General features: G+C 51.5%; 9 protein-coding genes across 9 annotated transcripts; 3 read left to right on the forward strand and 6 right to left on the reverse strand.

Moving 5' to 3' along the window:
- Positions 1-2,456: 2,456 nt before the first annotated feature.
- Positions 2,457-3,863, forward strand: J4E88_007967 (uncharacterized protein; the record flags this gene model as incomplete). Its single annotated transcript, XM_049401581.1, has 2 exons — positions 2,457-3,021; positions 3,073-3,863. 2 exons carry the CDS (start codon positions 2,457-2,459, stop codon positions 3,861-3,863), a joined length of 1,356 nt encoding a protein of 451 aa, XP_049252654.1.
- A 442-nt stretch (positions 3,864-4,305) lies between these two features.
- J4E88_007968 (uncharacterized protein) lies at positions 4,306-5,610 on the forward strand (the record flags this gene model as incomplete). The annotated part of the gene is made up of 1 exon (XM_049401582.1): positions 4,306-5,610. The coding sequence occupies one exon, from the start codon at positions 4,306-4,308 to the stop codon at positions 5,608-5,610; it is 1,305 nt and encodes a 434-aa protein (XP_049252655.1).
- Positions 5,611-5,717: 107 nt separating this feature from the next.
- On the reverse strand, positions 5,718-7,873 carry ACRTS1 (Cytochrome P450 monooxygenase acrts1; the record flags this gene model as incomplete). Its single annotated transcript, XM_049401583.1, has 5 exons — positions 5,718-5,781; positions 6,281-6,664; positions 6,717-7,091; positions 7,158-7,507; positions 7,823-7,873. 5 exons carry the CDS (start codon positions 7,871-7,873, stop codon positions 5,718-5,720), a joined length of 1,224 nt encoding a protein of 407 aa, XP_049252656.1.
- A 388-nt stretch (positions 7,874-8,261) lies between these two features.
- J4E88_007970 (uncharacterized protein) lies at positions 8,262-12,271 on the reverse strand (the record flags this gene model as incomplete). The annotated part of the gene is made up of 3 exons (XM_049401584.1): positions 8,262-9,617; positions 9,676-10,028; positions 10,090-12,271. 3 exons carry the CDS (start codon positions 12,269-12,271, stop codon positions 8,262-8,264), a joined length of 3,891 nt encoding a protein of 1,296 aa, XP_049252657.1.
- Positions 12,272-12,905: 634 nt separating this feature from the next.
- Positions 12,906-14,228, reverse strand: J4E88_007971 (uncharacterized protein; the record flags this gene model as incomplete). The annotated part of the gene is made up of 1 exon (XM_049401585.1): positions 12,906-14,228. The coding sequence occupies one exon, from the start codon at positions 14,226-14,228 to the stop codon at positions 12,906-12,908; it is 1,323 nt and encodes a 440-aa protein (XP_049252658.1).
- Positions 14,229-15,677: 1,449 nt separating this feature from the next.
- Positions 15,678-16,805, reverse strand: J4E88_007972 (uncharacterized protein; the record flags this gene model as incomplete). The annotated part of the gene is made up of 3 exons (XM_049401586.1): positions 15,678-15,878; positions 15,936-16,401; positions 16,456-16,805. The coding sequence occupies 3 exons, from the start codon at positions 16,803-16,805 to the stop codon at positions 15,678-15,680; spliced, it is 1,017 nt and encodes a 338-aa protein (XP_049252659.1).
- A 1,118-nt stretch (positions 16,806-17,923) lies between these two features.
- J4E88_007973 (uncharacterized protein) lies at positions 17,924-18,835 on the forward strand (the record flags this gene model as incomplete). The annotated part of the gene is made up of 1 exon (XM_049401587.1): positions 17,924-18,835. One exon carries the CDS (start codon positions 17,924-17,926, stop codon positions 18,833-18,835), a length of 912 nt encoding a protein of 303 aa, XP_049252660.1.
- A 1,601-nt stretch (positions 18,836-20,436) lies between these two features.
- Positions 20,437-21,021, reverse strand: J4E88_007974 (uncharacterized protein; the record flags this gene model as incomplete). The annotated part of the gene is made up of 2 exons (XM_049401588.1): positions 20,437-20,675; positions 20,727-21,021. 2 exons carry the CDS (start codon positions 21,019-21,021, stop codon positions 20,437-20,439), a joined length of 534 nt encoding a protein of 177 aa, XP_049252661.1.
- Positions 21,022-23,701: 2,680 nt separating this feature from the next.
- On the reverse strand, positions 23,702-25,234 carry J4E88_007975 (uncharacterized protein; the record flags this gene model as incomplete). Its single annotated transcript, XM_049401589.1, has 4 exons — positions 23,702-23,758; positions 23,813-24,942; positions 24,989-25,141; positions 25,192-25,234. 4 exons carry the CDS (start codon positions 25,232-25,234, stop codon positions 23,702-23,704), a joined length of 1,383 nt encoding a protein of 460 aa, XP_049252662.1.
- Positions 25,235-26,876: the final 1,642 nt, after the last annotated feature.

Below are 26,876 nucleotides of genomic sequence, written 5' to 3' on the forward strand. Positions count from 1 at the left end.
TTGTAAGAGTATCCTTTTGTCTAGGTAGTTAATGTCGTAGAAGGTGTAAGTGGCTTATTTCGCTCTGCGTTATCGCAGTACTATATGATGAAGTAGATGACAACTAAGAGATAGAATCGCAAGGATAGTTGAGTGGACGTCGACGCCTGTGAGCATGCTAGAAGAAAACAAACAGGCGAGAGATTGATGACCCAGAATAACTTCGCACAGCTTCTGGCGTTTTGCGTGACGTCGCTGGAAGCCATGCTTAGGTCAGTCGTCCACTGCATTCATTGTTACTTGACAGGCCGTAGACGAAAGCCGCTCACAACTTTGTCAACGAAGTACCTTGTAGAGACCAGCAGGCTGTGTGAGATGAACAGGGTCGCAAATCCCAGAATCGAGTCCATATCGATAGCCGCGCTTGGGCTGAGTGACCACGACTGCGGATGGGGTGACGCTTAGTGAGGTTGAGACTGATACATCTTCTTCGTTACCTTCCGAAATTCCTGCACTGATCCTGTAGTTTTTTTCAGACTCATCGATGGTGTTGTTTGGAGGTGATGAGGTCCGGAGGGTCTACGAAGTCAGAAAGATACCTGGGTAACATCACCCGCGCAGGAGCAGACGAAAGCACAGATGCATTTCGAACGGAACAGTAGAGGCATTTCGTGCCGGCTCCCACCAAAAAGTAAAATTTCCCGCAAGCTGCGGCCGTCGCTGAACTTGGGGAGTTCAAGGGACTCTGAAACTCCCCGTAAAAAGCTCCTGATGTTAGATTGCCAGGGGCATCCAGGTGTACAGCGCGAAAACGTGACGCGCTCAATATTTGCCAAAATGTCTACGCGCAAGCGGTCTGTAATGCGTGCATCAGAGTCAGCTCCCTTAGCTCAACCTGCCGCATAGGCTCTTGTTCTTGTCATGACCAACGTGAGAGTCGTGATTGGTACCTCGGGAGGTGAAAAGATTGCGATTGGTGCTGGCAGGCATGTATCGAGCTCAACATTTCTTTTGCGCAGTGGCTTCGTCCCATATCACTGCGCCATCACGAGCGAAAGCGCCACGTTGTCACGTTTTGGGGTTAAGGTTGGCGCTAGCGTCGATGATCGTCGTCGGTACGGGGCTCCGCGATAGCGCAGTGACGTCGCCGGTGAAGACCTTTCCCCTTCTGCCACCAGGCAAGCGAAACGACAGACCACCTAACGCCATCGAGCGAGAACGCGGGATTTCAACTTTCGCATCATTTCCTGCCCAAAATTCGATCGCAACACGAAACGCAGAGCCGCCGATCTCAATCAGCCGGATCGACGCTGTGAATCTAACCGAACCGTATCTCCATGTATCGAGCACTAGCAACCTGCGGATTTCCGATCCGATCCTGGTTGCCATCACGGCACATCATGTCACATTGGCGAGTGTGCCAATATATCCTGCAGCATCCTGACGTCGGTCATATCGCCAGCACACTGTGGACTCTGCAAGTTCACAGCGAACGCCCTGTACAGATAGCATTAGGCTAATTGGCAGCCTGTTCTGGTCCCGATGGGGCCGCATAGGCATCCCAGGAGCCCCTGTGCACTATCAGCGTTCGGCGAGGGTGAGTACAAATTCTCCGTCGAATAAGAGAGCCGGCGCTATTCTACCTGCCGATTCTGCAAGCTACTGCATAGTGCACCAAGATATGATGTATCTATTACCGTCACCTAACCCCTGCTCTATGTACGGGAGATGTGTAGGCCGCATGAGACTGCTTCTAGAAATCTATCACATTTGTTCTCGGATTCATTGCAATGGTTCAGAAATTGCGACTGACACGTTTCGACAGCTCCACCCATCCACACTTCTTCGATGACAGGAGACCGCGCTCACCATTGTGGCTTGATCGAACCCAGTGAGTGTTAGCTGCTGAGAGCAAATGATAACGCCTCCTTTATCATCGCGATCACTACCTTGAATCTGGGGAATCGACCTTCAAATCAAGTGAATGACTGGCGCAACGTGTGGATACAAGTGGGTCACTCGAGCTGTGCTGAATACCAAAACCCCATGATCCTGACTCGCTTTCAGACGCTTGGCCGCGGAGCATCACGACTCAGGTGAGTAATGGGTAATCCGAAAACATCTGATTGGATTGCTGCGCTCTACCTTATCCTTGTGTGGATCTGTAGCGGCGTGGCGTTTTGGCTAAGTCTTCCCCAGTTCTAGCTGGCGATCATGATGACAACCGTACGAAAGTGGAAGCGCGACACACTTCTTCGGCGACTGTTGATGAAGATCATACTCAACGTGGACGGTGCCAACAGATACCATCCATGTAGGCTTTACCGGAGCGGTGGAGAGGCTTAGAAGCAGCTGCGCGGAGAAGAAGTGTATAAATCCTCTTCACCGTGTGTTCTACATCAGTTCTTCAGCCAGAGCCATCACTTGCTCCTTCTCCCCTTTCCTCCTCATACAGACAATCTTGTGTCACCGACATCATGAGGTTCACTCAATCAGTTACTCTGGCATTGCCAGCCCTCGCTGCCGCCTACCCCGGCATGATGGGCGCGAACTCCCGCCCAGAGATGGAGGAGTTCCTCCGTGGGGAGATCAAGCGTGAACAACTCGCGAACCGCGCCGCTGAACCCCAGCTGCTCAACCCAGTCGGAAACCTCTTGGGCTCGCTCGGCGGCGTTGTTGATGGGCTCCTGTCCTCAGTCGGACAAGCCATCGTCAAGAAGAGCAACCTGCGTCCTGAGCCTGGCTACGAGTTCAAGGCACCTGGTCCCAACGACTCTCGTGGTCCCTGTCCAGGTCTGAACTTGCTCGCCAATCATGGCTATCTCCCCCGCGATGGCTATGTCACCTATGGACAGGTTTTGGAGGCCACTGGGCGTGGTTTCAACATGGGTGTAGAGCTTGCCACAGTTCTAGCCACATTCGCTGTCTTGGGCAGTGGAGATCTGGATGGCTTGTCCTTCTATCTCGGCTCGGGAAAGAACGGAATCGGTGGCCTCAACAGGCACTCTGTTGTCGAAGCTGATGTTTCGCCCAACCGCGAAGGTATGTTTTCTGACTCTCCAAAGCGGAACCTGAACACTAACATTGAGACAGATTACTACATGGGATGCGGTGACAACCACCATCTCTCTTCTCGTCTGGTGAAGCAGATGGTCGGGTATGCTGCCCAAGACCCCAAGAAGGAGTTCTCCATGGATGTCATGGCGAAGCACTACGCTAAATCGGCCGGCTTCTCCAAGGACAACAACCCTTTCCTCTACTACTTCCCCTTCCCTCAGATCGTCTCGGTCGCCGCCTTCTCCTTCTACCCCCAGTTCTTCTCCAACGGTACCTACGGTGCGGGTGGTGTGCCCAACTACAAGAGCATCATGAGCATCATCGGTGCCGAGTATGATGAGAAGACCCAGGAGTTCAAGTACGTTCCCGAGCGCTGGCCCGAGAACTGGTACCGCCGTGACACCCAGTACGGCGCGGTCCAGGCCCTCTCCGACGGCTTCCTCCAGATCTACCCCCGCAACATCATCGTCCCTGGCGTCGCTCAGGTCGGTACTGGCAAGTTGACTGTCCAGACTGTGCTCTGCGATGTCTACCAGGGCCTCAACTCCATCACTCCGCTTGCGCTCGGCGGTACCGAGGAGAACGTCGCCAAGGGTGTCTCGTGGGCTCTTTCCGTCCTCGACCCCATTCTCAGCAAGACCGCGCTCGGATGCCCCGACAACGTTATCTCACCCAACTTCCTGTTCCCTCACTCTCAGCAGGAAGGTGGCCCTGTCAACCCCCCGAAGGTCCCGTCCGATGCTTGGACTGGCGACAACGTCTACAACAAGGTGTACTTTGGTGGAAATTCTGCTCCCACCAACCCTACGTGCAGCCACTCTAGCTAGATAGCTTTTAGCTGGAACGAGAAAAACTTGTAATAATTAGCGATATCCCAAATTTTGACGCCTCTCCTTTACAGAGCACCCTAGATACTAATAAAACGATCTTGATACAATTCTTTGTTGGCCTATTGCGTGTGAATGACCTTCGATTCGACTATACCATCACTATAGCAATTCGTTAAACACTTCACTTTCTTTCTAGCAATTAGCACACGGGCTCTTCACCACAAATCACTGAAGTAGTGCGATGATTCTCGTTACTTCAGATCGCGACTATTGTCAACGCTTTGTACATTCCATTCATTGCTGGAATTTGTGTTTGTGAAATCGTAAGTTTTCATAAAGGCGTTGTGAGCTGGCCGATATTTCCACCACCACTAGACATACAGGAAGTTGCAGTACCGGTCTACAAGTATACGTGTCTTCAACTCACTCTACAATCATCATGGACAGTTTACTAGAACCAGAACACGAGCTACCCACCCCCTTAACGTACCTTCACACTCTCCTCACTGCAGCGGAGGACACACATGAAGCTCGCAGTAAAGTCGTCGCCGCATACGACACCATGTTATTATACGCACTCGCTTACCCAAGGAAACGGGCCCTGGCTCTGAACCTATGGACGGCGAATCTAGGGGCGCTCGCTTCCACGCCCTCTGGAGATTTCGGACAAGCGTGGCAGGAGCTAATGGAGCGGCGTGAGGAGCTGATCGACTACATGGACAGAGAGCAGATGGGCAGAGAGCAAAACGCAGTGTTTATGGATGTACGCGTCGATGACTACACTCAGCTGTGGTTGAGGATGCTGCGATCAGGCTACGACGGGCAATACGCTGATTTCCTGGCCCAGTTAATAGAGGAACAACCCCGTTACTTCGACCGGCCGAGCGATATCGACACCTTCATACAACAGCGATCGCATCCAGAGGACTTTCCATATTTGGGCGACTTACTGTTGGTCCCTGCACCGGCCACTGGACACAACAAGACGGCAGAGTCTGTCCTCAACCTTCTAGTCCACCACATCGCATACATCTGCGACCTGTTTCAGAGAACGGATTACGCACCCAGTCCAGCATTGGTGGAGACTTTTGCAGAGTATCGCGTCGATCAGCTGTCGCGTATGTTTGGCGATCCAGGGAATTACATGCCGTTGGATGCGCGCCTCCACTGCGCTAATATAAATCATCGTACTATCCACGACTTTGTTGTTTTGCGGGCGAAGGAAATCCTTCAAAGTACAGAGACAGAGCTTCTCAACTGGCACATGTACAAGTGGCTTGTGCGATGTGTAGAAAGCGTCTTCAAGGATGTGCCTCGAACCACAAACCTTTTCGATGACCTCAGTCTTGGCGTGGGAAGCGTCGAACAGAGGAACTACATCCCGTTTCAGACCGCAAATTTACGTGTTCCTGATCGTATTATACAGGCATGGCAAGAGGAGGAGGCTGCTGAATTCGCGCCTGCTGAGTTTGAAGACGTAAAGTGGGAAGCGACCGGTCCTCGTATTTTAGCCAGCAGCGTGGCTAGTCCTGTCCAGCTTGGTCCTGAAGCCATCTGTCCAGTCGATTTGGAGCCCTTTGACGTGCGCAACGCAGATACGGTGGCTTGGAAGGTCGGATGCGGCCATGCGTTCCATGCGCAGTGCCTAGAAGATCTGGTCAACGGTATCGAGAACAACAGCAATCGCTGTCCGCTGTGTCGAGCGGAGATCTGTGATGCGAGAGAGCGGCGTCGGATTGAGTAGGGCATAAAGCTTACATCAATATGAAAACATGAGGTGGGCGAAGGAGAAGCTGGTTAGAATGGGTGGCAGGAACCCATGCGATAGCGCTAGCCCCGCCCCAGACTTCATTACACAGCGGTCGCGCGTTGTTCTACAAAGTCATCAGCAGCATGCATTACAGGGTGCAGTTCTCTATGGAGGACGCGTAGAGTGCAGATCTAGATCAACATCAGTTCATATGGAAGGCAATGAAATTGTAGATAGCTGAACGCTGGATAAGTGATTCCCCGGGTAGACGCGGCATCGCCGAATCAAGACTAGTCTCAAGACTGCGCACGTGCGCACGCGTGACGCGTTGTGGAAACCTTCCATCTATCTACACTCGCCGCCCGGAGTGACGTGTCAGCTCTTCAAAACGGCCTACGCGTAATCCTACAAATCACATCACTCTGAAGCACAAACGTCGCATTATGCGTCTTCCAAGGCCTATCATGCGCCATCTCCACCGTAAACCTCCTCAGTATCTCCGGCACCACCTTATACATCTCCGCATTCGAAAGCTAAGCACAGCATCATCATCAGTAAAACGCGACAACAAACCAATTCCCAGTTGTCGGCACTTACATGCTTCCCAATGCAAGTTCTAGTCCCCGCGCCAAACACTAGCATAGCTTTCTGCATGGCTCTGTACTGCCCATCGCCGACGAGCCAACGCTCAGGACGGAACTCACTTGCGTCTTCGCCAAAGACCGATTCGTCGAATTGCGTGACCATGGCATTCATACCGATCTTGAAGCCAGCAGGGATGTGATGATTGAAGAGCTGCAGACCACCGTTCGGCACGTACCGCGGCATAGGCACGCCAAACGGCGGGAAAAGTCTTAACGACTCTTGGATGACGGCCATGAGGTAGGGTAGCTTGGTGGCTTGGTTGTATTGTACGGGAGTGGTGAGCGTGCTGTTTTGAAAGGCATCGTCGATTTCCTGGGTTAGTCGTTCCATCTTTGAGGGATGTTTTATGAGGAAGTAGAAGATTGCGCGGAGAGCACCGGAGGTACTGTCTGAGCCAGCGATACTGCCATGGTATTAGCAAAAAAGGGTTCTTGGCAGACACAGCTGGTGCTTACACAGCCGCCCACATCTCAACGTGAATCTTCTCGATCGACAGACTGTCTTTCTTCTCTTTCATAATTCCTAATAACTGTGACAGAACATCCATGCGATGCGTATCCGCTTCCGCCCTTTTCTGCTGCGCAACACCTGTTTCTCGAACAGCAGTCTGCCCGATACCATCTACAGCCAAGATAGCTTTGAAGACTTTTGGGATCATGACGCCGATCTGGAGGAGGTACCCGCGGCACCACAGCGGCGCCATCGCGATGACGGAACTCATCGGCATGGCGGTATGCACGGCGGCGATGTAGTTCCCATAGTCTGTACTCGTTTCCAGGAAGCCGAAGGGCTGGCCGAAGAATACGGCGCCTACGCTGTCGAAGGAGAACCTGTACGTGTAGTGTAGGTCAGTATGTTAGTTGCAAGGAGGAGGATGTGTGACCTGACGCACTTACATCTCCAGCCATAACCCAAAGTCAACATCTTCCTCACGGTCTGCAAATCCGCCGAGCCTTTTCCCGAACAACGTTATCAGTTCGTCCAGGGCGCGCTCGTTCTTCAATATGCTGCTTAGTGTGTACACGGAGCCGACGGTCCGTCGGTGAGCTGCATGATGTTTCTCATTGTCGTCTGTGAATAAGTCGGGGCTGGGCCCAAGGTTCACCGCCCTGTATGTGAGATACCAATCGGTCTTTTCAAGTGGCTGCTGTGTGGGATATATGGTAGGAATAGCACTTGGGTCGCTGACGGCCACTTCGTCTGGTGCTGTGCGCACGATTGGGCCGTATTCTGGTACGTTCAGACGCTATTAGCATGTTTTCTCGAGTGTCCAGAACTTGGCGTTGTTCCGATACCCGCGTCTCTTTGCAAAACATCTTTCAACTCGTAACGATGGGAACACTAACTATAACACGTCAGCTCTCAACCATCGACCGAGAACAGGAAATTCGAACCTTTTATGCATTGCGCGCATGTGCATCTCCAAGTCTCCCTGATACATGCGATACATAAGCCATGTGCGCGATATCGCCGGCCAGATAGGACCTGGTACTTTCGCAAGCGGATGCAGTGTTCGCGCATATGTGAGCCAGCCTATGCAGTAAAGAATGGGGATATAAACGAAGACGACGATGAGGGAGTTCCAAAGGTCAAGGGTTTGGAATAGCGCCATTGTTTAGGACGATGGTCTTGCTGGAAAGAATGCAGAATGCAATCAGCTCAAAAACTCGTGGGTTTGATGTCAGCATCATGAGGGGTAGTTACACGGCTGGCCGTTCGCGTAATCGTTCTCAGGCCTGCAAGTTGATGTGCAACCTGTGATAAGCGACCAGTGCGCTAATGCAGTCAACCTTGAACGTGTAGGGCCACTGAAGAACAAGTGGTCAGAGCTTTGGGGATGTTGCCCAGATGAGCCTCGAACGCTTACTTAATAGCACTTGGCCGGCGATCGACACTGAATAAGGAAAAGATGTTGCGAGGTCCCTCAGTTGGTCATATGCTGAGCTTGCACTCGTGAAATGGTATTAGTTCTTGTAAATCGTGATCCAATGACTTTTCCATCATCCAAAGCTAGCATACCCCTCAGTCAGGGTTGCACTATTCGGTCCCTCCGGATCCATACCAGCGACTATGCCCCTCATCCGTACGAGCAACTCCGCAACCCTGAAAGGCTTGCCAACAACATCATCCATTCCTGCAGCCATAGCTTGTTCGATCTGCTGTTGACGCACATTGGCTGTGACCCCGATAATTGGCACTCGCTCCTTCAACAAGCCTTGTTGCTCAAGCTTGCGTATTTCGGCAACGGCTGTGAGTCCGTTCATGATGGGCATCTCCCAGTCCATGAGGATGAGGCTGAGTTCGATGGGCAGTTCGCCATTATGGAGGGCCTCTCGCGCGATCGCGTCGCCAGTAGCTTGATCGTGTTTCCACAGACTGGTCTTTGGTAGGAAGTCAAGGGCTTCTTGGCCGTGATTGGCGACGCTCACGACACATCCTAGATTGCGCAGTTGTTTGGCGAGAACGCGCTGGTTGATGAGATTGTCTTCCACCACGAGAACATGGAGCGTATCTGGTATACTTTTTGTGCGCTTCAATTCTTGCAGGTCTGGGCCCTCTGGTAGTCCTAGCGCTTCCGGCCGGACGTGAGAGTGTTCGGTCTGCGAAGATTTTGATTGCACTGACGGACGGCGTGCTTTTGGACTGGCAGAGTCTGATCTTTGACCTTGCTCGCCTGTGGATATACGCACGGGAGGAGACGGACGCGTTAAGCTCACGAGCGGTATCGGGCGTCTGTGCTTGATCTCTTCTGGGAAAACATGCGGAAGACTGCCTTTCCGGGCTACAATAGGTCTCGCCCGCCGTGATTTGATGTAGAAGGCAAATGTGCTGCCTCTTCCAGACTCACTTGCGACGCCGATTGATCCGCCTTGTAACTCGGTGAGACGTCTTGATATGAATAACCCAAGGCCAGAGCCACCGTAGTGTATGTGCGTCCGAGGTGAGGCTTGTGAAAAGCGGGTGAAGAGATTACATTTTTCTTCGTCGGAAAGTCCACGGCCCGTATCAGTGACGGCAAATTGGATGTAGAATAACTCTTGAGCTTTCTTCCAATCCTCTTCCAAGTGGGGGTCTTGTCCTACAAGCCTCTCCTCGTTATACTGTATTCCATGTAGCGTTGAGACGGGTTCAGCGCTACTGGCGGCCAGAGTCACTGTTACACGCTTGGTGGATTCCAAGCGGGTGAACTTGATGGCATTGGTGAGAAGGTTGATGAGAATCTGCAACACCCTTGTTGGATCCAGAGATGCCCAGTCGATCTCCATGTTGCGATAGGACTGATCCACGTTCAACACGAGGTTGATTCCCGCTGCTCTTGCTTCTGCGTCGAACATCTTCACTGCATGCATAACCACCTATTAGGTTATGAAGTTAGTCTGTGTAACATACGTGTCATCAGATTAGAGGTCTTACACTCTCGGGTTGCGCAATGACCGGTGTCATGTCCAAGAGACCCGAATCGAGTTTAGAGATGGTGAGAATATCGTCGACTATGTGCTTCATGTGCGATGCGCAAACTCCTATCGTTTGGGCAGCGTCAAGGGTAGACTCGATGAAAGCCGTCCACTCGTTCGGTGTGGTGTTTTGGCGCTCTTGGTAATCTTCTTGGGGATAGGAAGACGTGATAGAATCTGCGCATTGCATGATGGCGCTGAGGGGGTTTCGCATCTCATGACTCGTCGTGTCCAGAAAGTGTTCTAGGTGTTGCTTGCCTTGCAGTGCGCTGTCCATGCGTATCTTTTGAATACCTTCAGCCCACTTTTGCTCTGGAATGGGCGCGCGAGGTCAGTGCATGTGTCATAGGTCATCGTACTTAAGGTTGCTTACTGGATATATCCGTAACATTCCCGACGACCTCAACAAGATCGCCGTTCGGACCCAACTCGGGGAAGGCTGAACACAAAATCCACTTGTAGTGCTGGGTATCCTCGGTCTGTGGCTCATCTGACTGTGACGGCGGCGTCCAGGGCATCCGCGTACGCAGCTCAAAGATAACAGATTCGTGATTCATGATTAGTTTTGCGAACATGGATTGGCAGTAAGAGATGTCCTCTTCGAACGCGATTTTATGCCACGCCACAGTGGCGTTGTCATCAGAGGATGCGATCTCAAATATATCATGCCATCGTTGATTACGGTAAGTGTAAGTTCCTGCCGGATCAATGATAAAGATGCCTACGTCGGATCGTTCCGCGAAGCGCTGAAACTTGCTTTCCTTGAGTTGTATTTCAGCCATCAGATGTTCTTGGATCTGAGCAGCCTGGATGATGGCGTTTTCTCTTTGTTGGACTTCGTCTTCGAAAAGAACGATGGAAGCAAGAGACGTAGCCAATAACCGCACCATGACATGCAGGTATTGCTGGTACTCTTCGTCGAAGGGGCGCCGCGGATTTATGCCGATTATGAGGAAACCTTCTACCTGGTTTCCAGTGGTGGGTATTATTGGACAGATGACTAGGGTGCGACAAGGGTCACCATATCCTTTCCATTCGATGCCTTGCAAGGCCCTTGTTGGATCGGGAAGGTCCTCGACGTGAACAACGGTCGCTTTCCCGGACTTGGCGGCACGACTTAGGAACGGCTGGAGGATATAAGAGTCTTCGTTGATATTGATAGTCGCGGGGGCGATCGAATGGTCAGCTGAAACGCCAATTGTACCCTTGAGAACGCAGCCTTCTAACGGAGGAATGCTACCGGGTGATGATACTGAAGGTATTTGAGCGCTAACATGCCGCTCGGCAGCATATAACAAAGCAAATGGCACATCTTTATCGTTCAAGCTCAATGAGCGCAGTGTCGTCTCCCAAAATGACGGGAAATCTCTGGCATTCGCGCTCTGGGTTCCCATTGCGACCAGACTAGAGACGCGGCGCTCGAGGATGCGGTGGTTGGAAACTTCGTAGAAGAACTGGTAGTAGGCTGCCACTTGGCCGTCGGTGTTCAGTATCGGGACGAATTGGAAAGACCAGTGTGTCTCTTCAAGGATCTTGTCTCTCTCAATGAAGAGGAGCATGTCAGGTTCGGCTATCGATTCCCCTGTTGATTTGATGTAGTCTACCAGAGGTTGAAACGAGACCCAGTGATCAGGCGCCTTGACGCGGACACTTTCGCCCATGCAGGGATGGAGGCTGCCAAGGAGTTGGACATAGGGCTCGTTGTACAACATGATGACATCGTCGCCCCAGAACATGACGGCTGGCACGTTGTTACTGAGTACTGTGTTCGCTACGCAACGCAGATCACTAGGCCATGAACTCATTGGACCCAGGGGTGTACTTGCCCAATCTACACTGCGGAAGTACTCGATATGTGGGCTCGTGGAAGTGAGTACATCAGATGTACAATCGAAGGACGTGTGCGGTACTGCGCCTCGGTTTCCAGAAGAGCTGGTGTCGGCATCGGGCGTCTGTGGTATCTGGGCAAGCGACAGCTGGGGCTTGATGGGTAGTGCATCCGCGCGATGCTTGCTCCCAGGCCAAGGTGTTTTCCGCTCGCGTCGGAGGGTGCGGTGGCTCTTTCCTCCTGGGGCGGCGTCGACCCACAGCAGTCGCGTCGGCACGCCGCTGACAATCTTGTAGCGCCCCACACTTGTCGCATTCCACACGTGCCCTTCGAATGTGTATGTATTGCCGTGTTGTTGCAGGTCCTCCTCAATCCCTTGCCCACGAATCCAATTCCGGAAGGCAAGTTGTGGTCCCGAGCTCTGCGCGAACAAGCTAGTCGACTCGTCGCCTGTGATCTTGGTCATAAGCCCGCCAACGGTGTGAAGCGCCGTGTTCGCATACACGAGTTCTATGGTGTGGGCTTCATCGTGGCCTAGGGACGAGCGTGTTTCGACGGCGAAGGTAGGGCGGTCGTCGCGGTCGAGGGCTTCGAGAAGCGTGAAGTCTGCCAGCTCTCGCTCTGCTGGCTTCAGCTTGGGCCGTGATGTATCGAATGGCGGTGGTGAGCCATAGCCGGTCGTCCCGTAGTAGTTGCGATGCGCGAGTAGTTGCCCGTTCGAGGCCATTTCATCCGGCGCAAAGACGAGTAGCGGAAGTCGACAAAACACACGACCGCCGCATTGAACAGACGCTGGAGCAGTGCTTTGCGCAAAAGGTGATTACTTTTGCCTTCCGTTGCTATCTGGTGAGCTAGTGCAGCTATTGGTCTGGCCGCTGCGTCTCTAGCTACCTAGGTATGATGACTGAAGCGTCTCGGTCCGCTAGCTGGCGGCTGCACGCCCTCGCCGAGATCTTCAACATGGCGTCATCGTGATTTAGAGTTGCTGACGAGCTTCTTCATCTTGAGCACTCGTTGGGTGTGTGCTCGCCGAGAGTTTGACGGTCGTGTTACTATCAGTTCACCTCGCTCCAGGTTTCGGCGTTGCTGCCCTGCGGCGATCATGCCCTTGCTGCCGTGTCATTGCGCTAACCCGCAAAAATACTATTGCACCCAGTCACATGACGCCAAGCCGACCCCGCCGTGCCATCCGTTTACTCAACACTTCGCCTGCATGGACCTTCACTTGACGGAGTCGCCTCATCATTCTTGCATTAATACTCTAGCTTGCGATAGCATATGATGCACAAAATACTTGTCAGCACCAGCGTCTACATCCAACGTCCTACTCAAGCGATTCCACAATCTCCACACTCTGTCAGCTATGAAGCTGCATCTCGAACCTCATTGTCCAGCACTGCGGTATAGTCGCGGGCTTTACATATACCTCTCCGACATGCCGGACATCTGATCTCAGGAACTCCGGGATACACCCCGTTCACCAATTCATCCAAGCATCCACGATGTAGTAGATGCGCACAAGCCTTTAGCTGCACGCACACGTTGTCAACGTCCGCGTAATCTTCAAGGCATATTGGGCAGCGCTCGGTTGCTTCTGGCGTGCTCACCACATCACACAGCCCGTCGGAATCAATGCGCGGTCCGGTCGGCTCTAATGGAACGTCCGCACCAGGGCCATCGTCGAAATAGCGATTCACGTGGGCTTCGAGCTGTTCGGTAACCACGTCGCCCATACCTGCAGGGCGTGTCCAGGAATGTCTACAATCGCTTCTAGTCCCCTCTGGTGCACCCACCATGTGCAGCTTCAGCAGGTTTGCACGTATGGTGCCGTTTGGGTCTGCTTTCAAATGATCGACCTCGGCCAAGGCCCAATGGAGGAAGTAAATGTACGCGGATGCATGCAAGAGCTCCGGTGGGACAGCATGGTAGAGAGCATGTAGAGGGCACATTCCGACGTACTCGATGTTACCCCTGGTATTGAGCTTCGCCAAGGCCTTACGCACAGGCTTGGGGATGTCTGAAAAGGGATTCCGCAGCACTAACTTCGAAGACCGATTTAGCACATCATAACCTTCTTGCAGCACGCTCGCGGTCTCTTCGTCGGGATATCGATCACTAAGGCCCAGTCGATGATCGACGAGGTGAACGTCGATGGTGTTCAGTAAGAGCCAGAGAAAGTGCTTGATGACACGCTCGATGTTTTCCGCGGCGTACCCATCTTGGATGCGTATCTCGTCTTCGAGAAACCATGTCAGCCCGGGCCACATAACGGTGTCTTCTTCTTCGACTGCCTCCTTCTGCAATTCAAACGTGGAGCTACGATGAACTGGTGATTGCTCGTATTTGGGCCACCAAGTCGTCCACTCGTAGTACTTCCACAGCTCAGGCCCCAACGTTCCATCAACGTCCGCTTCGGGATGCGTCGCACAGCTTATAATAAACCAAAGGCGGTCGTTCCGGTCCTTCTTCTTATCCTCATGACCATCTTCCGCATTGACCAATTCGCGCACGCACAAATCGAAGAAGTCTTCAATTGGTATTTGAAGTAGTTGGCGTCTTATTTCGCTAGGAGCAGTGCCGAAGTGTACGTCATTGTAGTAAAAATCCTTTAGGTCGGTGTGGGCTTGAGGGTGAATCTCCCCGGTGGGGGTGAGTCGAATTTTCGAAGCGTCATGTGCGACCATAGCTATAGGCCGCAGGATATGCGTGTGAACGCCTATGAAGTCTTTGACACGCGGTTTGAGCAGGGCTGTTAGCCATGGCAAAGGGACGGGCTGCATGCCGCCGCGTGTGATCGGGGTAGGGGTAGGCGTCGTCATCGTCGATCGTATCAGCGTCGAGTTGTGGCTGGGTGGACTTTAGATACACTGCGTGGTAGAAAGATTTTAGTACCAAGGCCTTCGGGAGAAAAGTGAGATGTAGTGGTACTGTCAGGCAAGAGCATTGTGTGAAGTACGAGGTGAATCCTTGATGGTTATACAGTGAACAGGCATTCATTTCACAGCTTACACCAGGCAAGCTGCGCCTTTCCTTGGTGAGCAAAATAGAGTTGGCAAGATGTACTCAAATCGTTGCAACTATTGCTATAGAAAGAGCAATTCACTGATGTTACTCTGAATCGCACTACCAGACTTCTCGCACAGCGGTTCACAACTCCAGTATCGCCGGATATATACGATTTCAATCGTCGAACCAACCGCTAGGTAAACCCATCCCCACTGCGTCATCTTCCTTACCGTAATGCCACAGTTCAGTGTTGGACATTGCAGACCAAAGGCGAACAAAGGCTATCTCTGCCTAAAGAACATGACTTTAAGCCGTACTTTAGTAGACAATGATAATAATTGTATGCTTCTATCTAAACCATAAGGTAAGGTTGGTTCGTGTTGCTTGTCTATTACTGCGGAGAGTATCATGGGTAGTTCGCGCAACATCAGCCACTTCACCAAAGGGAACAGATCATTCCAATTACACAAGCATAGCCAGACATACCTACCCTTCACCTAACTAAGCGTCACTTACTTCCTATCGCAAAGCCAACTTAGTTAGTGGCAATACCAAAAAAAATCGAAATTCCCACAAACGCCAAAACCTCAATTTCTGCCTTGACAACGACCAAGAAAACAGCAAAAAAGATGTGTTGTGACCTAACCAGGGGTCGCTTTTGTGGGCGTCAGCGGTGCTATTTCGAATGGGCGACTCTTGCGAGTCTTGTGGAGTGAATACTTACAACCTGGAATCTCTTGATATCGAACTGAGTCGTAGTCAAGCGCCTTGCCATTGGGCCATTAGGCCAGTTGTACTGATTGATGGAGGGTGGGGAAAAAGCATCGTACTAGTACTTGGTTGCAACACTGTAGCTGTCGGGCAGTACTCGCGATTATCATCAGCTTGCTGGGGTGGGTGGTCGCAGTGTAGCGTGAAAGAGTTTGCGCTTGTGGTGGGGTTTCGGAAGGCTTCGGCGGGGTGGGGCACGGCAAACCTGCAAACATGCGAAAGACGCGTTGATTTTGAAAGGGAACACGAAGGTGACGCGACACGGAACAAGGATATGCATGATCGTTGTATTTACATTCGATACATCGCATCTAGTCTATCGCTTTTTATCCATGAGGCTGCTCACAGATCAACGTCTAAGCCCGCGCTGCGGGCTGTGTGAGAGTGCTTCCGCCGTCAGGGTACAAGACCTGCTCGTTAAAGAAGACGCCACCTGGACCAGCCAGCAGGAGTACAGTCGCAGCCATGTCAGTGTCAGCACCAGGACGGCCAGCAGGGTTGCTCATGCCGGACTCGATGCGGCTCTTGTTGTCCTCGTCGGAAGTGCCAGTAGTCATCTACATCGTGTTAGCTCGACCTTTACTGACGTATTTTCCAATGTCAAAGTTACATACCTCACTTGGGAAAACACCAGGCGCGATGGTGTTGACGCGGACTTTGGTACCCGCAAACGTTGTGGCCAACATGCGGCTCAGATGTGTTGCAGCCGCCTTGCTCGACGCGTAAGAGAACTGGCCGCTGCTGCTTCCCTTCATGTATCCTGAGATACTGCTAACGTTGATGACTTGAGAGCTGTATCCAGGAGTGACCTTGCCGCCCTTAGCCAAGAGAGGCAGGAAGTACATCGACATCCAGAAGATGCTTCCGACGTTGGTCTTCATGGTGTCGGCCCAGTTCTCAGGCTGCGACTTGAGGAAATGGTCGGAGATGGCTTGGGCGTCTTCCATGTTTGGTTGGCCATTTGCGGAGAACTTGGTGTTGTCGTCGCGGGCGATGCCGGCGTTGTTGACGAGGATCTGGATACCTTTGGGCTCTTTTTGGCACATCTCTTCGTAGAGGCGCTTTACGTCGTCCTTCTCGCTGGGGAGTGTCAGTGATGATACCGATGCTGGTATCGAAGAAGAGATTGCTTACCTGACATCTGCCTGGATGGGAATAATTTGGCCTGGACCACCGCCGCTGTATAGCTCCTCCGTCTTCTTCAGTACTTCGTCACGTCTTGATGTGATGTATACTTTCGCGCCGTTTGCAACTAGCGCTTGTGTGATCATCAAACCGATACCGGTTCCTCCACCAGTGACGAGAGCGGTGACATGAGAAACATCAAAGAGCTTGGAGCCCTTGAGCTCATCGGTGCTAGCCTTGCCGCCACTCATATTTCTGACAATCTGGTATGTAGTTCTTGGGAGAAATTGATTTGTTCGTACTGTTGATGTGATAGATTTGGTAGCTGTGGGAAGGTTTCTTGAGAAGAGTCGGAGCATGTTGAGATATGTTTGTAGTGGTTGCGACCTTTATGTGGTTTAAAGGTGGAGGAACGATGCCACAGTCCAATGCGAACATGATGACGTTGAGACGACGCATGAGGACTTGTAGAGGGGGTCCAATGCATTAGGCACTGGCGCGACGCGTCGATGCATGCTAGGAGCGCATACAATCATCGAATTGTGCATTCCCCATAGTAGAAGCGCACGCCACCAACCAGTAGCATGCCTTAGCATCGATTGATGCTGGTGAATACGGCAATCACGACTAGAAGCGAGTAGGAGACCGATGCCGCTAGACATGCAACAGTTAGACATGGGCCTGGATGCGCAAAGATGTAGCGTAGATGCTTTTGTTGCAGTGTTGTCCTGTTTACACAAGCACAGTGCTTCAAAGCTGTCTCAGTCGCATCGCCAGTAGTCACGAATGCTTCGGTTCGTCACTTGATGGGTCCGCGGACGCAGACATGCGAGTTCTTTGGCGTATGGTCATGTTGGACAACTAATAACGAACAGAATCCAAGGCGATATTGGCATCGTGAGTACCATGGAGAGCTGGAGTCACGAAAGGTGATGGTGTTGAGCTGCGTTCCGCTACAGGTGCGCACGAGGTATGACGCAATCGACCCTCCGAATTATCTCCGCACCATCTCCGGGCAGTTGCTCATCCCTTAATGAACGCTGGCTTAGAAACCGCACAATTGTTACAAACCACCACGCCAACGACTGCCATAGCGAGCGCGCATTGTCGAACAGCTACGCCTAGCACGCAATCCGCACACTTTGTCAGCATGTCCGCGATCATTGGATGCTGAACATTAGTAACACAGCTTGGCCTCGGGAATAGAGCTATGGCATCATCGCCACAGAGATGCCGAATGAGGGGAAGCCCCGGCGGATGAAGGGCGACTTGACGTCGCCATGGTAGGAAGCATTTCTAATCGCATAGGTGTATATAACAGCATCGAAGCTGTCCTTGATCTCAACTCATATCCAAACAACTTACCATATAGCCACTGATCCAGCAACTACCACCACCCTCAATCTAGTCTTCGCAAACCTTCGATCATAAAATTCCCACTTCGATTGCGAACAAATCTAGCATACCAGTCACCAAGATGACGACCACCGCCTCTCTTCCTACACCCGCGCATCAACTCTCCAACCCTACGCCCACCACCAGCGATACAACCTCTTCCGACGTCAACTACCAAGGCCTGCCCATCCCCCGCGGCCCCGTCACGGCATCGCTGTCCTTCTACAAAGCCCCCGAAGACGGCTCACCACCACACAACTACGTCGAACCGCTTCCAGGCGTGCCACAACGAAATTGGGGCGACGACTGGACCAAAGTCGAACTCAACGATCTACGAGGCCAGGAGCAGAACTTCACACTTGACAATAACGCCTTCGATACATACCAGAACATCAAGAGTGGGCTGGATAGAGATGGCTTCGCAGACGACAACGCGGTAAAGCGCGTATACTACCCTGAGGTGGAAGAGCTGCTCATGAAGAACGTACAAGGCGCGCAACGAGTCCTCCTCTTCGACCACACGATCCGCCGACCGACCGGCAACCGCAATCCCGTCCAGCGCGTACACATCGATCAAACACCTTTCTCAGCCGCCGAACGAGTCAAATTCCACCTCCCCGACGAAGCCGAACAACTGCTGCAAGGACGGTACCGCATCATTAATGTCTGGCGGCCGCTCAATGGGCCCGTTATGGGTAGTCCGCTTGCGGTAGCCGATAGCCAGACAGTGCGCGACGGTGATTTAATACCTATTGAGCATCGCTACCCCGATCGAAATGGACAGACGGCGGCTGTGGCATACAACCCGGGGCAGAAGTGGTATTATTGGTCTGGCATGACGAATGAGGACCGTCTGTTGCTTAAGTGTTTCGATAGCGACGAGAATGTAGGTCAGTGGGGGCGTGTACCGCACACGGCCTTCGTGGACCCAAGGACACCAGAGGGCGCGGTCGGTAGGGAGAGTATTGAGGTCAGAGCGCTTGTCTTTGGCTGATCGCTGTTTCCACTGCATCTTATGGTCCTCTCCTTTCGACAAACGCTGCTCTTTCTTACTTCCTTGATCTGAGTGATGCTTTCGTCAAAATATGAATACAATCTTATTACTTCCTCCATCTTCTCATGCACCTGGCAAAGCATCCGTCTCCAATATTGTTATACATTTGGTGCCACTGTGCCCGTACAGTGAGTTGGCTATTAACAATGATACACCACATCCTTCCCCACCAGAGTTCGCAATGAGTGGACATGAAGACGAAGGCATCAATGCGTGATATGTATGACTGGGTCTTGATACATGCAGCACTAGCAGCAACGATGAGAATGACTGATGAGTTGCCCGCACCCCACAACAAAGCCGAACTCCATCATATTTGTGGCTCACTCAGGACCCGCTACCTCCACAATCCTGAGGCTCCGGTTCTTGATCTTCTGGTGCTGTCTGGCCTTCCTCGGCATCCTTCAATTCTTTCTTGATCTTCGCGTCCAGATCTCCGAGAGCGTTTCTCCATTCCTTCCCCGTTCCGATTGGGGCGTCTTCAAATCCTCGACTGTCGAATTCAAGGTAAGCAAAGTGCTTCCCTTTTCCCTTGCGTCCATGCCGGACCTCAAGATCCGATCTTTTGTCGTTTTGGTTGATCCCGCGACACTTGTTGAGCTTGTTGTAATTTTCTAAGCTGATATCAGCATATCTGGGCGGAACGTGGGTATCGTGACATGTACTCACTCTTGATTTCCTCTTCTAATCGGGAACATTCTTTCCAGATATTGCTTGCTTGATCTGCGTTATCGTTTTCATCATCGCTGGCTGGTCTCGTCGGGCTTTTCGCGGGTTTCGCATGCCTCTTATTCATATACGTTGTTGAGCCAGCATCCGACATCGTGAATGAGAGATGCGTAGTGAGTTAAGATTCTTGATCGACAGAGTGTTCTGTCGAAGGCGACCTTCCTCGATGTATATTGCATTTTATAACGGGCTGTGAGTCGTAAAGCCAGTCACAATCTTGTCAGTCAATGCCCCTGTGAGTCAATGCAAGACCCATTCACGAGTGTACAAGACATTGAAATAAGAACAGTGCAGGTGATATAAAGTATTGACGCCGAGGTGCTGGTTCTCTGTCGAGCGTGGGCCTAGTCATTCGTTGTCGCGGACTCTCTTCGTCTCGGTCTTCCTTGATCTCGAATTCTTCAACACAAACTGTACATCATCTTTGACAACATGCTCCGCAACACTGTAAACTTCGTTGCACTTCTCTTCTTTACGATGCGCATTTCTAGGCGCAAAATCTCTATTTAGTCTCGACGTAGTCCCTTTGGCCGGGGTATTTGCACACTGACACGAAGGGAAGTTTACTCCCGTTTGTACATACTGCGAAACCATGCATTAGTGTCTGTTCGATGTATGCTATTCAGATTTGCAATGATTGAATTTGAAACACTAGATACTCGTAGACACTGAGTCTGTACTCCATGCTTCCTCAAGCCTGACAGACATGCCCCAATTTACCATCGAACTTCAGCTTAGGACCAGATTGTAGAATCTCCTGTATCCCGCGCAACCCGTTCCCTATAGTCCAAGTTCTCGCTGCCATCTTTGCTTTATGGTCTCGAAGTTTCCGGGTTCAACACCTCCTTATTTCTCAGAATTCCCAGCTCCAGCTCGGCCAAATCGAGCGCGTCCTGTGCATAGATCTGAGGTAGCGCTTCCGCGAGAACTTCCTCGTCTTTTCCGGTTTGTTCGTAGCTCACAACACTCCTGTGCTCGCCCGAATCTAGGTCTTTGATGATCTTGATGAACATTCCGGCTCCATCATACCCTCTGGTCTGAACGAAGTATTCTGGCATATGCGTGAGTCAACTCGCTTGTAATCCTTTCTTGGAGATCATACCCAACGGTAGCTCGAATTTCAGTAATCTGATCAAAAACCCACGCTTGAGATATGGTAGCGCGACTTTCAAGATCGTTTCATCGTTTGGTGCGATATTGCTGCTTGTGTTCTCGGCCTGAGTTTGCGAAGAAGTTTGAATAGTGGCATGATTATCCGAAGACGGCGAACTCGGGTATCGTTGTGAGTTCGCTCCATCGGGTAGTGTTTCATCCGGCTGAGGAGCCGCAGGGACTTGCGTTGCTGATTGTGGGATCTTCATGTGCTGGGAGACGAAATCTTTCAACTTGGGAGCCATGTTGCTGTGTGTATTCCAGGTTTGAGCTTGAGAATTGAGGTGAAGTGCATAAATGTTAGGAAAGCTGTCAATTTATATGAGGACTGACTCCAACTGTAACCTTCGTTCGACTCACATACGCACAGGCTGACGAGTACATGTACCCAACGATTATTGCAGCCCGTCATCGAGTCATACTATGACTGCTTCTCAAGAGTCCATGCCGCGTATCAGTCATTGATGTCTCGACACAGTGCAGCTCCAGGCGTCATTAGTCCTGCTTCACGTCGATTCATCCCCGCTCACTACTTTGTACAATGTCAATCAGCGTGCAAGGTACTTCCATAAAGGTTTATCAGACGAGAAAACTGTAGAAGGGTTGATGTTTATAGGTGTTGATATTGCAATTACTTGCGGATGAGGTGCAGTGTTGAGATAGTGTTATCCGTATTGCACTGGAGTAAACATCGTACGCGCATCCTGCCGGCCAGGTCACACGTGAGTCAATCTTGCGAGATATGACCTTTTTTCGAATGCACGGAGACGTACGAGTTGAATGACACAGTACTTAGTAAGAGTTTTGAAATTACTGCGCGCTTCTCGTGCAGAATAGTGGCGTATACATTCACATCTTCAAGCTATCACTACCAAAGGTCGTCTTACGAATGAAGTATCCCGATTCCTCCCTGATGAAAGTAAACATCCTGCATTTGGTCTATTCCAGTTTCTCATATCTGTCCTTCTAAATGTGTCACACCCATGCCATCCTGTTCATACCTAGAAATACGTCAGAATCGGCCAATTGAGTAACTGCCCCGTCTTACTATGATTTCCGAGACCTCTTCCATTCTTCGATATCCTTTTCGAGTTCCCTCACGGCATCCATGCTAAGGCTGCATTTAAAGCCTCCTTGCCGTAGGTTTATCCTCCTGGACGGCCAAAAGTCCGGCCGGATTAGGCCCAATGTAGTATATCCGTTCCTTCCGACCTGTTCAAACCGCACGACAACTCGTTTCTTGCCGAAACGACTAATCTCAGCGCCGTTTTTCACTAGCAGCACTTGTATTAATATTCTTGGTTCCAAAGCTTATTCTCCGCGTCTGCTACTTACTCATCTTCTCCAAGTCCGTTTTCACCTGCACCCTACGCGTATCCTTTGCAGAGCGCTGCGGCGAATCTTTCGCCTCGGGGGCGTGGGAATCTTCCGCTTCGGGGGCGTGGGAATCTTCCGCTTCGGGGGAGTGGGAATCTTTCGCCTTGGGAACGTAGGAGTCTACGAAAGATCGGAGCTCCAAGAGTTTAACTTCGAAGCGAATGGTTTCCTTTGGTTTAGGGGTCTTGTTGCTTTTATGCAGGAAGCGCATGACTCCGGAGAAGTATTCCATGGCTTTGGTGCTACGCTTGAAGGAAATCCGTGAAATAACCTTTTCGCGGTAGTAGTTGATGGTGCTCAAGTATTTTCATCAAAACGAAAACCGTCCCTTGAAGTCACTATGACTCCGCCCACAGTCATCACTAGCTGGAAACAGAGTCAGACCAATCACATGTAGTCACATTAAGATGAGTGGTCACGGCCATCCATAGTGGTCTTTACAGTTCAAAGAACGACCTGAAAGACCGCAGAGAAACCCAAACGAAAGCCCTTTATACAGCTATTGCAGGACCTAGGGCATCAAAAAATTGCCTGTTTACATAGCAGACCCTTCGGTCGCGCGTAAAGTCCACGTCCTTCCTCAATTCCTGAATCGGATAGACTATGCCGTCTTTGCAGTTTTCCGTCACCGTGAATTCCAAACGAACATCACTCCTGATATCCGCCCATTCTCCCGTCCAGTCTTGTCCACCTACAGTCGTACTGTCAGTGGCTATTAGCGAAACTATGAAATGGACTGGTATCTCTAAATTACCTAGCCAATGTAGTAAATCCCTGAGTGCCTTCACCTGTTTGCGATACCGAAGGCTGGCACGATAGCCTCGTATGGAGCTCTTTAGTCCTCCTCGTGATTTGGGTACCAGTATATCTTCTATCTCGGTGAGGCGATATCTGTAAATGAATGTAGGTATCGAGGTTGGCTGCTTGGAATTGTGGTCGAAGTAGTCTGCTGTTTGTTGGATAGGCTCTCCACGGCGCATCGTGAGGGAAACGTATCCAGCAGCGGCAGCTTGCTGTCTGGACAAGGGCTTCAGTGCTTGGAAAGGCATGGTGGTGTACAAGTGTGTTTGATAGAAGAGATATTCCTTTTGTGTTAGTAGTGACTCAACAAGTAGTCACCCTATTGACTCATGACAGGGGGTATGAGCACCGCATAACAGCTCGTTGGCTTCCAAATGAAATGTCTACAATCTACACGCCTACTCTGTCCTTCTCGTGCGAAGGTAACAACGATGATCACAGTGCTACACGGTGGTTTGATCAGATGCATAGAACGTCAAGCGAGGAGACGATTGGAGGGTGAGTATGAGCGAGACATGACTGTGTAGCCCTTCAAAGGATCTTGCGAGAATGAGGGCGTGCTATTTGGTTTACGCTAGAGTAAACATCTTGCGCAGAAGCATACCGTGATTCTCTAGGTATGAAAGGAGTGTGATGCGTGTCGCTGATCATGTAAGGATACAAAACCCGAGACGTGTTGAATCGTCTTATCTGAGAACTCTTATACTGACTGTTGAAGTCTAGTACAACTCGGTGAAGAGTTGTTATCTAGTAGTCGTCACCCCGAGAGACAACCTCTTTGCAGTTGGGCCTGAGCAAAACAGTCTGTAAGGTATCGAGTCAGTCATGATCTACAGATTCCCACGGGAAATCACTTACATGCTCAAACTGCGCGATGAACGAACCAGGAATATCCACCAGCGGCGCATATGCCTGAACGATACCGCTGTTGACCAGCGTTCGCATACCGAGGTGGTATTTCTCCACACCCGGCAAGCGTTCAAGCTGACGGCGAGCAAAGACCAGAGTCCCAAAGTTCTCATCGATGGTCTTCAACAACGACTTTGCAGACGAGTGGTGGAGGCCTGTAGCGCTGACGCCTTCGTTACGTCCGTAGCCGTAGACACCAACATCGTCATGAAGATATGCTTTGCCGGTGCTACCGAAGGTTTCGATCGCGAAGATGTCGCCTTCTTCCATACGCTGGGCAGTCTTTGTCTTGACGAAAGGAACTTGTTTGTCGCCATGGATGCGGTAACGTAGAATGTTATGGCCGGTGATGTTGCGCACCGCCTTCACGGGGATGGTCTTCCCTTTCAGTTCCACTTCGTAACTTTCCATCACCTCTTGGATCATCTCGCTGATGTGATCAATCCTTGCGTCAATACCTGCTTCTTTCAAGCCTGTATTGGTAGCCGCCTTTACAGAAGCCAGCAGGTTGTCATAGATCGGATTGGCAGCCACAGTGAAAGCGCTATCCACGATCCTGCCGTTGACATGCACACCGAAATCGACTTTGAGGACGTCGTCGTGTTGAAGGAAGACTTCCTTCGCTCCAGCATTCGGAGTCCAATGTGCTCCGATGTTGTTCAAGCACAACCCCGTTGGAAAGGCGAGACCAGCTTTCAGACCGTCTCCAGTCTCAAGACCCTGGTGGCCGACGAGTGCGCGAACACTATCGTCAATCTCTCCGGCAATGTGGGTGAGAGACACGCCGGGTTTTGCGATGGTTTGTACGTATTGGCGCACCTGGCGGTGTACCTCGGCAGCTTTGCGATAGTCTTCCAGGAAGCCGTCGTCCATGTTGTCCAACGCGGCCAGATGGCGAAGCTCTCCACCCGTGGTGCGCTGGAGGTTCTCGTCCTTGATGGCATACTCCACAGTCTGACCTTGCGGGTATTTTCGGCTCTGGTACAGATCCGCTAGCGGCACCCTTGGAGGCGCTGCCTGCTGTGTCGGTGACACTTTCTTGCTCTTCTTCTTGTTGCGCTTTCTTTTCTTCTTCGCGCCTTCCCATTGTCAGCTCCAGATCGAAGTCACGTGATCCCAGCTCACCATCGTTGTTCTTCACGTCAGCTCCAAGCTTCGCGATGTCATCGTCGTCGTCTCCGTCTTCATCCTGCCCTTCGAGTACGCCTGGAAGCAGCCCACTAGCGGCTGCTGGCTTGGGAGGGTTGACGATAGCGATTGCAGCGTCCGCCGACGACCCTGTCAGCTGTCAGCATATGTTTTCTCGGAATCGCTTCGATGGCGCTCACCGTCTGGGCCTTGGCGATGATCTTCTGGAGACTTTGACCCCATGACTGCTTCGAAGCGATTGTCATCAAGCTTCCGAGCTACTGTTGGTGTTGGTGTTGGGGTTGGTGGTCAATGAAGCGGCGCGGAGCTACCTGGGTGACACGGCGGGGCCTAGGCGGGGCGCGCAACAACGGTGTGCCTTTTGCACTATCCCGTCCTGCCACCAACACGACGTCGCACAAGGCCAACATCAACTCCTCGCCTCAATCAGAACTACGAGCGAGACCGGAACTCAGCCTCGGACCGCCAAAATTGTTCATTCCAGAATTAGACACTGTAAGAGGCGCATCGAACCCGGACAGGCCCCTCTCGTCGTGCAGTGGTACTTCGCACACCAGCAGAGTACAACTTCCGTAAAAAGCACGACAATCACGCAAGAGTATGAGGCGATTACCGCTGTCATCGTTGATCTAGACATGTCAAATGCTTCGCAAATGCGATGAACGGTTGGAGACCATCCGCGCATCCTATATGACCTGGAGAACACCGCCAACTGGCACTGCAGTGCCATCTGATGCTGTCTTCAAACCTCGCTAGATACGCAGTAGCCCCACTCGATCATCCCTTCTGGTGGTACAGACTTTCAAGACTGAATATCCGATCCTACTTGAAGATCACCTGGGCAATGATACCCCGGTGGTGGACCTCGAAGTTGCCGAACCTCCAACAACAGCTTGTTCAATGCTTCTGGGATTGTATCGCCTACTGCTGCTTCACTAAGTGGCTGCCCACCAGCTGAAGATACAACACGCGCTTGATATCTCTGGGTTCCCCTAAAGCGGTGCACGTATTCCCGTTCGACGAGCACCTTGAAGGCATTGAGGGAGTTCCCCGGCGAATTTTGATCCCAGGCATCTACGTTGCGATACAGGCTTTAGTCGGTAGAGTTCAGGTAACGGCAGTAACGGGCGTAATTACCGATGATGTCTTGCTTCGTGCGCTCATGCTCAGGACCCAAAGCATCGATGGATTTCCATTTGTGGAAACTTGTCTCGGTTCTTCCACTCCCAGCAAAGATAGTGCAGATGCACTGCCACATTGGAAAACAGTACGAGTTGGTGTAAGTGGTAAGAGATGCAAATTCCCAGCAAGGCCTTCTAAAGAACGAGCGGAGATAGGTATATTCGCAGCCATACACTTTATACCCAGTGTGAGTCACAGTCGAAGACGAAGTATGCCATCACCAGGGTCATTCCGGTGCTTTCATGAACAGTCGCAAAAGCACAGTCAAGAAACTGGTCACGGAGTTACTAGTGATTAGGTGGTCTCTACATCCCCGGCGACCTCACACAGCTATGGCACTTGTTACACCAACGGGCATGGCCAAAGTCTGGGGAACGATCGTTACGTGCACCTCGACGAAGCGGAAGTTGCGCCGTGCATGCAAACACGGCCCAGCACCGAAGGTGTACTCTGGGGAATGGATGTTGCGAGACTTACAGCGGCAGAGTAGCTGTAGAAGGCGGAAACACACTAGATATGCGTTGTAACTTGGACAACTCGTTAGTGAAAGCAGAGTTGCTTTCGAGATGGCAATAAGAGAGACTTGGCATCGAGGCATGAAGATCTGTGAGCATGAAGGTGACATTCTTCATACTCCTGGAGCCTGTCGCGGCAGTTTTATTCAATGTTGATACCGTAAGCA

The sequence above is a fragment of the Alternaria novae-zelandiae genome (genome assembly GCF_023758075.1).
Source record: "Alternaria novae-zelandiae strain BMP 2774 chromosome Unknown scaffold_17, whole genome shotgun sequence".
Classification (NCBI taxonomy): Eukaryota; Fungi; Ascomycota; class Dothideomycetes; order Pleosporales; family Pleosporaceae; genus Alternaria; species Alternaria novae-zelandiae.